The sequence below is a fragment of the Rhagoletis zephyria genome, unplaced genomic scaffold (assembly GCF_001687245.7).
Source record: "Rhagoletis zephyria isolate East Lansing unplaced genomic scaffold, Rhagoletis_zephyria_1.1 Rzeph_scaffold_11719, whole genome shotgun sequence".
In the NCBI taxonomy this organism is placed as follows: Eukaryota; Metazoa; Arthropoda; class Insecta; order Diptera; family Tephritidae; genus Rhagoletis; species Rhagoletis zephyria.
Genome location: NW_016168795.1, coordinates 6,820 through 18,623, shown reverse-complemented (window position 1 = coordinate 18,623; position 11,804 = coordinate 6,820). Strand labels below are relative to the sequence as shown.

At 37.2% G+C, this 11,804-nt stretch overlaps 2 protein-coding genes across 4 annotated transcripts; one reads left to right on the top strand and one right to left on the bottom strand.

The window, feature by feature from the left end:
• Positions 1-2,742: 2,742 nt before the first annotated feature.
• omd (integrator complex subunit 5 omd) lies at positions 2,743-7,801 on the top strand. 2 transcript variants are annotated; one of them, XM_017633490.1, is made up of 10 exons: positions 2,743-2,853; positions 3,006-3,789; positions 3,854-4,183; positions 4,241-4,585; positions 4,647-4,908; positions 4,974-5,385; positions 5,446-5,503; positions 5,582-6,229; positions 6,283-6,425; positions 6,487-7,801. In XM_017633490.1, exons 2-10 carry the CDS (start codon positions 3,216-3,218, stop codon positions 6,778-6,780), a joined length of 3,066 nt encoding a protein of 1,021 aa, XP_017488979.1. In that variant the 5' UTR covers positions 2,743-2,853; positions 3,006-3,215; the 3' UTR covers positions 6,781-7,801. The 2 variants fall into 2 exon arrangements, with proteins under 2 accessions (XP_017488979.1, XP_017488980.1); XM_017633491.1 differs by lacking the exons at positions 2,743-2,853; positions 3,854-4,183 and having other exon boundaries at positions 2,963-3,789.
• On the bottom strand, positions 7,321-11,380 carry LOC108377231 (serine/threonine-protein kinase stk11-like). 2 transcript variants are annotated; one of them, XM_017633493.1, is made up of 5 exons: positions 9,908-11,379; positions 8,597-8,919; positions 8,339-8,533; positions 8,112-8,275; positions 7,321-8,045 (listed from the first exon to the last, which is right to left on the bottom strand). In XM_017633493.1, the coding sequence occupies exons 1-5, from the start codon at positions 10,757-10,759 to the stop codon at positions 7,822-7,824; spliced, it is 1,758 nt and encodes a 585-aa protein (XP_017488982.1). In that variant the 5' UTR covers positions 10,760-11,379; the 3' UTR covers positions 7,321-7,821. The 2 variants fall into 2 exon arrangements, with proteins under 2 accessions (XP_017488982.1, XP_017488983.1); XM_017633494.1 differs by having other exon boundaries at positions 7,970-8,045; positions 8,108-8,275; positions 9,908-11,380.
• Positions 11,381-11,804: the final 424 nt, after the last annotated feature.

Genomic DNA, 11,804 nt, shown 5'->3' with positions numbered 1-11,804 from the left:
AGTGCATAAAGCATTTCCCTCTCCTACGAAAAAAAATAAAAATAAAAAAATAAAAAAATAATAATAATAATGATAAGAATAACTATAATATTAATAAGAATAACAATAATAATAATAATAAGAACATAGTTGGGGTAATGATCTCCAGCGCAGAAAAGTGGGAAGCAGTTGTGAGATACGTTAAATTAGTACTCCGCTGCAAACGAGAGGACGGTTGTCTACTGAGGACACCCGAATGAAACGCCCCTGCAAAAGAGCAGCCCCAAGGCTCTAACAGCGCGCTCCTGCATCTGCCGACATGCAGAATTGCGGTGCCAGATGCGGGATTCTTGCGCAGGCGGTGGGAGTTTGGGTTTTAGTGGGTAGCCCAACACGCTTCGGTGGGGGTGGGTCCCACACTCGGGGAAGGTAGTATAGAGACTAGCGCCCCCGGCCAGTGCATAAAGCATTTCCCTCTCCTACGAACAAAAAAATAAAAAATAAATTATAATAATAATAAGAATAACAATAATAATACCAACAATGAAAATGATAATAATGTAATATAAACATAGTAAGATTGTAAATTGTAAAACATTAAATAAAAAGTTAATTTTCAAAATGACAAAACAATTTGGCTTCGTTATTCTATCAGCCGGCATAACTTTTCTGAGGCAACACCCTGCCGCTCCACAGCTTCAGCCTTCCTCCTCGTCATTTCGACGTGCGACTTCAGGACATCCAAAAGCATGTTTTGGTTTTCAACTTGCTGTTCCAGTAAGTCATTCCTCTTCCGCTTGCGTCTTCCGGATACAATGTTGTGCGGGTTGTGGTGCTGAGGTTGAGTTGGAACCCAATAGCAATGATGTTGTTGGTCGTGTATTTTCTTCAATTTGCGCGCGTAGTACTTCGGTGGACGATGGATGTGTAGGCGAATGTGGAGAAGGCGAAGGGGAGGACGAAAGTTGAACGGCGTTGTCTGAAAGTCCCACACCAAAATCAAGACCACTTGGAGCAGCTGATTTGGACAGATTCACAATTTTATCAACGGTTCGCTCCAATCGTGTCAAAGAACATTCATTGAACGGTCCCCCTCCAGTTTCGCGGAGAAGTGAGTAGTTTTTTGAAATCTTCTTCTTCGTCCGATTTCTCATGTGGGTTCATACCTAATGTGTTAAATATTTTTCAATACAAAACTATGAATATATTTTATTTTGTAAGGAAATTTGTTTGCTTACCTTCTTCCATTCGTTAACGCTTCTATGTGGTGGACCAGCAGAGTTTAATTTAAGCGAGATTTTCTCCCATTTTTCTTCGAATTGCGCACGACTTCCTCCAAAAACCGGGGCGCCTCTTGCAATCTGGACATTTCTTTCCATTTCTCGGGAAATAATGTCAAATTGCTCATTTGTCGTTTTTTTATACATGAAAAATGAAAATATTTCTTTAATTATTTTGTTGTCAATAGTTATTTGCTAAAATAGTTATATACTTACATTTTCCCTTGTTCCAAACTCATATTAGCCCTGTTCGCGTATGCACTATCCAGTAAATCCAGTACTAATTTTACTGGTTTTTTACTGGATGTCGTTTTGTACGCAAAAACTTGCAAGAAACTAGCAAAAGAGGGGAAATTGAGAGCGCAGAAATGACAGCTGAACTTTCAAGTTTTACTGGATAAATTTTTAATAGCAACTATTTGCTAGTAAGAAAAACAGCTGATGGCATGGTGCTTAATGTTATTCACATTAACAAAACAATTGTTTGTGGTGCCTTTAGAGTTGCAATTGACGAAATAAACCTATTTAAATTTATAATAAGATAGAAAATACTAGTTTTCTAAGAAAATTGCATCGGAAACTAACCAATTAATCAGCTGTTCATAAAACTAGCAACTTCTTGCTGGTTTTCCGTTTTGTACTTTCTTGCATATTTCACTCATTGGGAGCAAATATTGGCTTACTCTCCGAAATTTGGTTACTGGCAAGTTACTGGATATTTTTTTGCTGGAGAATACGAAAACACTACTATTGAAAAGAATTAAAACGATAGAAAATAACCAAACACAAGCAATCAAAATGAAATAAAACCAGCAAACGCGACCCCAGAAACAAGTGAATATTTTGACAGCTAAAAAGAGCGTTCGCGTCAGTTTGCGTCGTTATATTATACCAAAAACGTAACATATTCACTCACATTCACTGACAGTCACTAAAGTGAGTGAACGCTAATCTGCGGTTAAACATCTTTATCGACGTCTTCGACTCCATGCATACAACAGGTAGTCCGTAACGTCGATAACGATGTTTAACCGCAGATTAGTGTTAACCAGACATTGAGTAACCGGCCCTTAAATTTTCGTTTTTAATAATTTTCATGAACCATTCTATTAAGGGTTTATTATTTGGAAAATTATCGAACATCCGATATCTGTAAATTTTGACTTCTGTGCCTTTTGCAAAAAAGGTCCACGTGGTTGTTATTGTAAATTCTATACATTAATGTGATTTTTTTTATGTTTTTATAAATGTTTAACTCTAGGCTAGGTCGGCGGCCGTTGTGGTGTAGTAGTAAGAAGTGCACGCGTGTAGTGCTAAACTGAGAGTTTATGAGTAGTGTTCAATGATAAACTCCCATGAACCAATTAGAACAGATCTGACCGGTTGAGAAGCAGCCATTTGTAATAGCAATTGAGAAAAAAGCGTGTGACGTTCGTAATTTTGAAGCTTGCTATTTCTGTTTTCTTTATGTGTATTTTGTTGGTGGTTTATTTCAGTGATTTTTAAGCGATTTTCAATAATTTTTTTGTGCAAATGTAATTAAAATGAAGTGTTCGGTGATTGGTGGCAAAAACACGTGCAAAATAATAATTTGGTTAGCACAAACATGTGCTGCAAAATTGCTTGCATTTTCTCTTTATGCTTCGTCTTCATATTCTTTGTTAATTTTTCAAAGAAAATAACATGGCGCCGAAACTACAAACGTCAGCCAGTAAATTACTTTTTTATTTTGCTTCATCTTGTCAGATCTTGTGTAGTTGGATCATGATAAACTCCCATAAAATCGATTTTATGCCTCAATGAGAACGTAATATTATGGACGAACTATCGATGTTTCGCAAACATCGATGCATCTTTTACTTGCCTAACTGCATGTAATGGCAATATATTCGCAATTTGCTTGATTTGTTACATTTCTAATGTTTAGTTGAAAGTATAAAGGTAAAATATTAAAAGATGTTGAAGCAGCATGTTCTGGTGGAGTTAAAGCAATTCGTTCAGGCAGTAACGAGTCATCGGGGCAATCAAAAGAAGCTCACAAACACCTCATTGCTGCGCAGCAGTTTTCATCTGCTCGAGGACTTGCCGGCAGCTCGCGAAATTATATTCGAGTATTTCTCGCTAGTAGCAGAAGTGGCCGTGCAAAATTATGTAGCCAATGCGAATGTGGACTACGCCACTGGATTGCCAATAAGGCAAGGCAAACAAGGTGGTGGTGGATCCAGCTCAACAAGCAATGTTCCCACTCAGCCGACGGTCATTGAGGATAGTAGCTGGTCAGCAGTGCAAGAGGCCTTGGAAAATTTGGTTGTCAAAGGTCCTTCAGCTTGGGGTCCAGTAATTGCTTCGTGGAGTCTCGATTTGGTGGGGAAATTATCAGACAAATATACGAAGAGGAAAATGTCCATTGTAGCGGCTTGCAATTATTGGCTGAACTGCGGCGCAATGCGTGGTCTACTTACATTAATTAGTTTAAGTTTTCGTAAACTTAGCAATACCGAAAAAGAGTCATGCGTAGAGACTCTCCTAGGTTTGTTTATTAAAATGTTCCGAATGCTGTAGATTTCTTATAATACAACTATTTTTAATTTCAGCCGCCTTTCAGCGCTACTCACTTAGTTTTGACTGGGTAGTAGCGCGCCTTGGTGGCTGCTTTCCCCTAAGCATTATATCGCAAATATTGCAGTGTAGCCTAAAACGGTTCGCTGAAGATTATCGTTGCCGCTTTGATTCTGAGTTGGGCATCTTGGACTATTTATCCTTTGCCCACGAGCAAGAGTTAAAGCAAGCTTTGACGGATCTCCTAAAAGATGGCTTTAATCCAAAGAAAACTTTGGATGCATGTATAATACCATTTCTATTGGTTATGGCAACTTTTGCGGATGCTTTGTTGCAGAACCTAGTTGTTGTATTTCTCGAAATGTGTATGTATTTTGAAGAAAATTGTTTTTATTAAATTTAAACACCCACTGCTACTTTAGATAACGATGATCTACGCCAAACTATCATACAAAAGTCACCCCTTTGGATGAGCAACAAGATGTTTGCGGAAATGCAGCCTTCACTTAATAGTTTGGCTTTGCGTTTGAAGTCGAATGGTGCACAAGTGCTCATTGCTGTATCACAAATGGCTGAACAATTTGCTTGGTGCCAAGATTTTCTAGAATACACAATGCAGGACTTAGAGCAAGTTGTTCTAAATGCTACGGTGTGCCCGCTAATGAATGATTTGGCTACCGAAGAGTCGAAATATTTACTCTGGAAGAGTTGCTTAAACGCTAACATTTTTCAACAGCAAACGGCAGTGCGATTACTATTGATTGTTTGTAAGTTATTTTCATATTTTATTACCTTCTGTGAACATCATTTCAGCTGCTTCGCTTTCAGCCACACAACATTCACACATTTACTACCAGACAATCTCGGAGCTATTACGAAAATCCTATTTGGCCAATCCTAATGGCTTGGGTGCGATAATTCGTATTATCGGTGGACAAAGTGGCGTGGTGGAATTTCCAAGCATTAAACCCGGACTGCAAATGGTGCTGGAAGCTGTGTTGCTCCAGGAACAATTTAAACACACACGTTTGGCAAATGAAAATCAATCAGAAGCACTGAACACATTCAAAAACCTCAATATGCTAACCAAGTGAGTATTTATTTTTTCGGGTTCTAAATTAAAATGTAGAACATTGTGTGTTGCATGCTTCCCAGAATGCAAAAAAGGCATACATTCCAGTATATGAAGCAGAGCTTGCTGCCTAATGTGCTCAACGATTGTCTACCAAAAATTTTACAAATTCTAGAGGTTACTGTAACTAAAGTCATCCTACGTATGAATAAATTAGAAGAAGAGGTAGGACAAAATAGCAATAAACAAAATAACGAGTTTAATAGTGAAAGAAAAAAGAAAAAAACCATTGGTGCGGATGTCGGCGCGGAATCAATGGATGTAGACAATGCCGAAAATGATACGAAAGTTATAATCGGAATACCACTTTTCGATACCGACGATGGCGAAGAAGAAGAAACGGATACAAAGCGGCGCATTTTAGCGCATACCATCATCGATTTGCTCAATACAATTGAAGCTGGATTAAAAGGCGCAGTTATGCGTACCACAGAGGTAGAAATATACGCCTTTCCGGTGATATTACCTAGTACTAATTAAGCCTTTTCCGTACAGGTGTTGAAACTGTCAATATTAAGCGTTAGATATTTCTTTTTGGCACTCACTGAGAAAAGTAAATATCCTGTTTCTATCTAGTTTATAAAATTATTTAAAATAATTAATTTGCCATTTTTGTGTGTACATTTCAAAGGCCATATATCCCGCTCGGCAGCAGTGAACCGAGCCTACTTGTTGCTAGCCCGGCAATGTTCTGCACGGAAAGCTGCACGCAGCGCTTGCATACGCGAGTTGGTTGAAGGAGCACTCTTCTATTATGGCTACCTATTTGGTCAATACGAAGAGCCAGAGGCGAACCAACTTGATATACCCGAACATGAAATGGTATTGCTTCAAAATCAACGTCACAGCTTAGGTCCAAATGCCAATCGTACAGTTTTGCATGCCGGAGTTATTGGTCGAGGATTGCGCTCTGATTGCATAGCAAAAGATCAGAAAGGTTGCCCAGCTGAAACACAAACGCTGCTACTCAAAGCGCTGGATGCTTGTTGCACAGTAGCGGACAAACAAAATTCCGTTGAAGGTTATTCGATGATATCACTAATGCTTGTCGAAATGGTCTCAACGGATGTTATGTACAATGGCCTGCCGTTCCCCGATGAAGAATTCACGAAAGTGACAATGGAGCGCGATTTAATGATAAGACGCGCCTTTAGCACATCCCCTGTGCTATGGGCATTGCTGGGCTTCATAGCAGCACATCGGCCGGCGCTATGCTTCTCGTCGGTACTCTTGCGTGCAATGTGCGCCACTTGCTTGCACCAATGGCGCGCCAAAAATGGTAATGCAGCAAATGTGTTTTAGATTTCTACTAACTACTAATGTTTATTGCAGTTAACAAATTCCAGCCATTCGATCCCAATGACGAACTAATGCATTGCACTAAGAAACTGTTGCAATTGTTGGCGATGGGACAGTTGCTACCGCCACCGCTTTCCAATTTGCATGTAATAATTAAACACTTTGAACCACCAGAGGTGACGATAGGCTTTTGAAGCAATTATTTGCGTTGTTTACTTGAGGTTTCCTTATTCACAGATTGCTTTGCTGCTAAAAGAGTGTGTTTGGAACTACCTTAAAGATCACGTTCCCTCACCAGCGCTGTTTCATGTTGATAACAATGATTTGCATTGGCGCAACCCGCATATGTCGAGGACTCCTCCACAATATGTGGACACGTTACGCAATTTAATGCAGAAAAAACTAACTAAACTTGGACAGCATTATTACCAAATGTTCATTATGCCCGAACTGAATGATTCGGATACTACTCAAGCCAACTTAGCGGAATCAGCAATGAGTAAAGGAGAGGTAGAAATTATTAAGGCGTGATTGAATATTCTGCTTGAATTCAAAATACAACTTTAAAAGTAATTTTATCGGGATAATCCCAAATAAAGCGAAAAACTTCACCTTTCATTTACAACAATTTATTTATTTATATTTTTCAAGTGTTAAAAATGTGGAAAAAAAATTATTTTTCCTGTCTAGGCATTTGGTTTACACCATTCACATAATCCATAATAAATAAGATTTTTAAGTTTTCAGTTAAAACAAAAACGAAGACAGTGTATTTAATTTTTGTATTGTCGGTAGGAAATGTATGCATTTAACGTTTATTTACATGCATTTTATGTGTGTAAATTTAAATTGTCATTTATATGTATGTATTCTCAAAAATGGATTTTTTCTTGTATAATTTATAAGTTTCAAAAATGTTTTACAATGTGTGAGATTGAATTTGCGATTGCACATGTTATTGGCGTACAAAACAACTTACGTCAGATTGATAAGTGGAGTTTTGGCATTTGGTACTTATTCTATGCATGTTTGCATTTCCAAATATTATACGCACTTGTTATATTTTTGACGATAAACAAAATTTTGATTGGTTCACTTAATTTGCACATCTTTTACTGTTTTACATGCGAGACAGTAAAAGAAAAATAACAAAAGGAGGTAAGGAGTATATTTCAAATAAGATATTAAATAAAATTTATGTACTAACTAAAAATTATGCAACAAAAATTCAAACGCGAATAATACAGTAAAATCAAAAACTCTTTTTTTTTAGTAATAGATACCAGCGAAACAACGCAAATTAATAAAGTACTCCAAATTAAAGATAAGTAGTATTCTATAAATTATGTTGGAGTGTGGCTTGCATTTGGCAGCGAGAGAACTAGCTAATACTTATTCCCCTCACCTCGGCAAGCTGCACTAATAAGGCTAACTGACTTGACATTCAACCGCGAATGAATTGTTTAGAGTTGAAACTTCTCAATTTTCATATGCAATAATTAAACTACGTAACTCCAATGACTACGTGTACTGCGCATGGGCGCCTACTCTTGTGACAATCACCTCCACTCATTAAGATGGTCGGCAATTTGAGAGCTTTTTTACAGATATACAAGATGTCAGTTTTTTGGCGCGCCTTTTCAATGACGAGGACTTTTTTTCCTTATTGATGCTGTTCGATATTGACGCAGCTGCACTTGTTGAAGCACCCGTTGAATTTGCAGCCGCCAACTGTTTTTGTTGCTGTTGTGCTTTGATTTCAGCGGCTGCTGCAGCTGCTTGGCGAGCAAGCTCACCTAGAAGATTAAAACATAAATGTGCATAAATTTGTTTCAATACCTATAGGCATAGTGCGTACTCACGATTCAGATCATGTTCAGTAAAATAGACCTCTTCTAAATCACGTTCGGTTTCATAGTGGTAAGCATCTAAATAAGGCAGTACCGTGGAGCGGCGATATATATCATGTTTAAGTGGCGGAATGGGTATCGGTGGACCCTTTTCTTCTGGTGCCGATATGAACCAACTATATGAATGTACATATAAAAAAAAAATGTGGTGCAACTGTGGACAAATCTTGTATACTTACGGATCGCAGCGTATTTGTTGTATAGTGTATCGTTTAGCTGGGTCAGCCTGCAGCATACCCAATATAAGTCCGGCTAACTGTGCGTTTAATTTGAACAACCAATCTGGCGCCTGCCACTGCCCGCGTCCAATATTCTCAAAGAGCCTATAAATGTTATCGCCTTCGAAAGGATATTGACCTGTACATATGTTATAGCTAGCCGAGATTAAAGAAGAAAAACTTACTTTCTGACCCATAATAAAAATGTAAAGCACTTACAGCGTAATACCACAGCTCCAAATGTCTACCTTGGTGCCGGAGAAGGACTCGTGTCCATTGGCAATTTCTGGCGGTTGAAAAGCAGGCGATCCCTGACCGGTCGTGCATGTATCGTCCATCGCAAATAGGTCTAACTGCTCAGCAACGCCAAAATCAGAAATTTTCAGTATTTGTTCAAGGGAGAGCAGCAGATTTCCAGGCTTTATATCTTTGTGTATAATGCGACAACCATGAAGATATTCTAAGCCGCTGATTAGTTGGCAGAAGTAGCGATGTGCCTGGAATAGAGGTAGTTTCTTTTCGGGTGCGCTTTCAACCAGTTCCTAGAAAAAAGTAATTATTAAGTATTAATTTTAAACTCAAGAGCATGATGTTGTATGATATACAGTGCCGGACAAAAGTATTGGCACAGAGAATTTTTCGCAATATCTGAAGTTTTTATTCTAATTTATTTTCGATAATTTTTTATAAATATATTGTTCGTCCTACACCAAAAAACATAAAAACTAAATCTCTAAATTTTGTGCAAAACTCAGGAAAATTCAATAAATTTGCATACTTATTTGCAACTTTCTATTCAGATTTTTTAGAAAAATTCTAAGTATGCAGTTTTATAGCTCAACTAATTTTAGTATAACAAAGTGCAAGCTTGAATGTGCTAAAAATCGCATTGATTTTTGGCAATTTTTTTTCAGTTAGGTTCTTCCGTACAAAGTATGTTCGACAATTATTTTTTGTATGGAGAAAATGTGCAACACCTTCTACTAAAAAATGTCCAAAAATCAACGCAATTTTTTAGATACTTCAGACCTGCACTTTGTTATACTAAAATTAGTTGGGCTATAAAACTACATACTTAGAATTTCTCTAAAAAATCTGAATAAGAAGTTACAAATTAGTATGCAAATTTATTGAATTTTCCTGAGTTTTGCACAAAGTTTAGAGATTTTGTTTTTATGTTTTTTGGTGAAGTACGAACTATATTTTTATTAAAAAATATTGAAAATAAATTAGAATAAAAAACTTTGCATATATTGCGAAAAATTCTCTGTGCCAATACTTTTGTCCGGCACTGTATTTAAATTCTGCTATACTGTATATACATGTCGCTCATTTACTTCAATAGTGTCATAATAAAAAAATAAAATAAATTTTGTGTTGGGTATGTAGAAATTATCTCTACCTGTTACTCTATGTTGCTTAAAAATTTCATGTCGATTACCAACATGTATTTCACTAAATTCAAGACTTTAAAGCCGTTTTCTTGAGTTGTAACACTATTGAAGTCAATGAGCGATATGATTTAAGTACCTGCAGTCCCCCCACACAGTACTCCATAATCATGTACATCTTTTGCTTTTCTTCATTGTACAAAACGTCCAAGAGCGCTACCACATTTTTGTGCTGTAGATTTCGCAGCAATTGTATTTCTCGCTGCACATTTTGCTCCCCATTAGGAATGCGTCTCAATTTTCGCTTCGTTAATATCTTCACTGCCCGCCGGCAAAGATTTTCGGAGTCCAGTACTTCTTTCACTTTTCCATACGAACCCTCACCCAGCACATCACCCATTACATACTTTCCAACCATTTTAATTTCTTTCTTTTTCTTTTGATAGATTATCTCTGCACTGTCAACTCGATTGAAGAACATATTTCCTATATCCAATGTTGTCAAATCGAGCGCATCAATTTGTTCACTGTCTAGCCACGTTACCTGTGGATTTGGTTGTTCACTCAGTAATTCTTTAGCTTCACTAGCAGCCACAAAATTGGCTACTCCAACATCGCTACATTCTATGTCGGCATCTTCGTATGTCTCTTCCGGATTGGACAGTGCATCGTAGTGAAAGTTCTTATTAGCCAAAAGAACTGACACTTCGCCATCCGTGGTCTCTACATCCATTTTTGTTATGTTAGCCTCGTTAATTACTTGCAATTTCTGGTGGTTTGCCAACTGCTTGGTGCCTAAAGGTGGCATTAAAATGCTATTATTGATAGTCACTGAGCTCGTGGTAGAGGCCAACAGGGACTCCCCTACGTTACTTTTCTTGATATTATTGTTGTTAATGATGCTACATTCAATTGTGGATTGCTGTTTTATTTGTATTTCCATGGCAAGTGTGCATCCAATGATTAGTTGACACCCTCGCGCATTAACCATAGGGTATACATATGTAGGTTTCGTTTTTTTTTTGATTTCAGGACTAGAATTGGATACACAGTCGTTTGAAGGTTAGATGCTTTTTTTAATGCGATTTCTTTTGGTTTCCTTTAAAACCATGCGCTCCACTTACGTATGCAGAGCGCCCCAACCAGATTACATTTTAACTAAATTGTTGTATTTGTGTATCCTTTGTGTTGCTCCAGGAACTACTCTACTTCGTACATGCGCCACAATCAGGTGATTTAGAAGTGAAGAGAGATGGAGTTTCAACTTGCACTACCCGTTGGTATTTGACTTTAGGTAATTTTCTCGAGCGTTTAGCAATCAAGCATAAATCTTATCATAAGCAGAGGGGTGCCGTGCATCACTTCAGACAGTTCCATCACCTTGAAAGTATACTTAGTGTTCCTATTATGCGTTTTGTATTTCTATGTAAGTATTTATCTAAATTCTTGGTTTGCAGCAGCTATTTGTCATTTAAATAATTGCACAATTTATTACAAAATTTTTATTTGATTAATTTTTTAGCCACTAAAATTTTCTGCTATGCCTGCTGATCGTAATTTCATTTTTTCATCAACATACTAATCGCGTTGCCAACTATGAGGAAGAATTGCGGACCGAAACAAAATAGGCGCAAGCGGCATTTCACATGTGGAGAGTAAAAAAATTGGAGAGTAAAACACCAAATTATTAAATTATTTAACATATGTATGTAAATACATATGTATGCATGACAATATCTAATAATTAATTATGAATGTAAAAAATTAAATCAACTTTACTGTAAAGATATTTGCATCCCATACTGTAAAATATAATTTCAAGCTCCTTGTTGTTTATACACTCACACCCGATTTACATGATTCAAGTACATGAACGAAAGACACAAGATCACGCCTTACCGAAAGAAAGAAAAAGTTATTTTCTAGCTGTTGAAATCTCGACGCCATCTATGTTGGAAGAAGTAAACAACGAAGAGAACAAAAAAAACAGCGTAATTGTGTGAACGCATGAATAATCATTTTTATTATGCAAATTC

What these genes read in the sequence shown, in the direction of transcription:
- omd (XM_017633490.1), top strand. Translation starts at nt 3,216, where the DNA reads ATGTTGAAGCAGCATGTTCTGGTGGAGTTAAAGCAATTCGTTCAGGCA. An exon ending in TGTTGTATTTCTCGAAATGT is followed by an intron (nt 4,184 to 4,240) that starts GTATGTATTTTG and finishes CTGCTACTTTAG; the next exon opens with ATAACGATGATCTACGCCAA. An exon ending in CAGTTATGCGTACCACAGAG is followed by an intron (nt 5,386 to 5,445) that starts GTAGAAATATAC and finishes TTTTCCGTACAG; the next exon opens with GTGTTGAAACTGTCAATATT.
- LOC108377231 (XM_017633493.1), bottom strand. Translation starts at nt 10,759, where the DNA reads ATGGTTAATGCGCGAGGGTGTCAACTAATCATTGGATGCACACTTGCC. An exon ending in CAACAAATACGCTGCGATCC is followed by an intron (nt 8,276 to 8,338) that starts GTAAGTATACAA and finishes ACATTCATATAG; the next exon opens with TTGGTTCATATCGGCACCAG. An exon ending in TACTGAACATGATCTGAATC is followed by an intron (nt 8,046 to 8,111) that starts GTGAGTACGCAC and finishes TTAATCTTCTAG; the next exon opens with GTGAGCTTGCTCGCCAAGCA.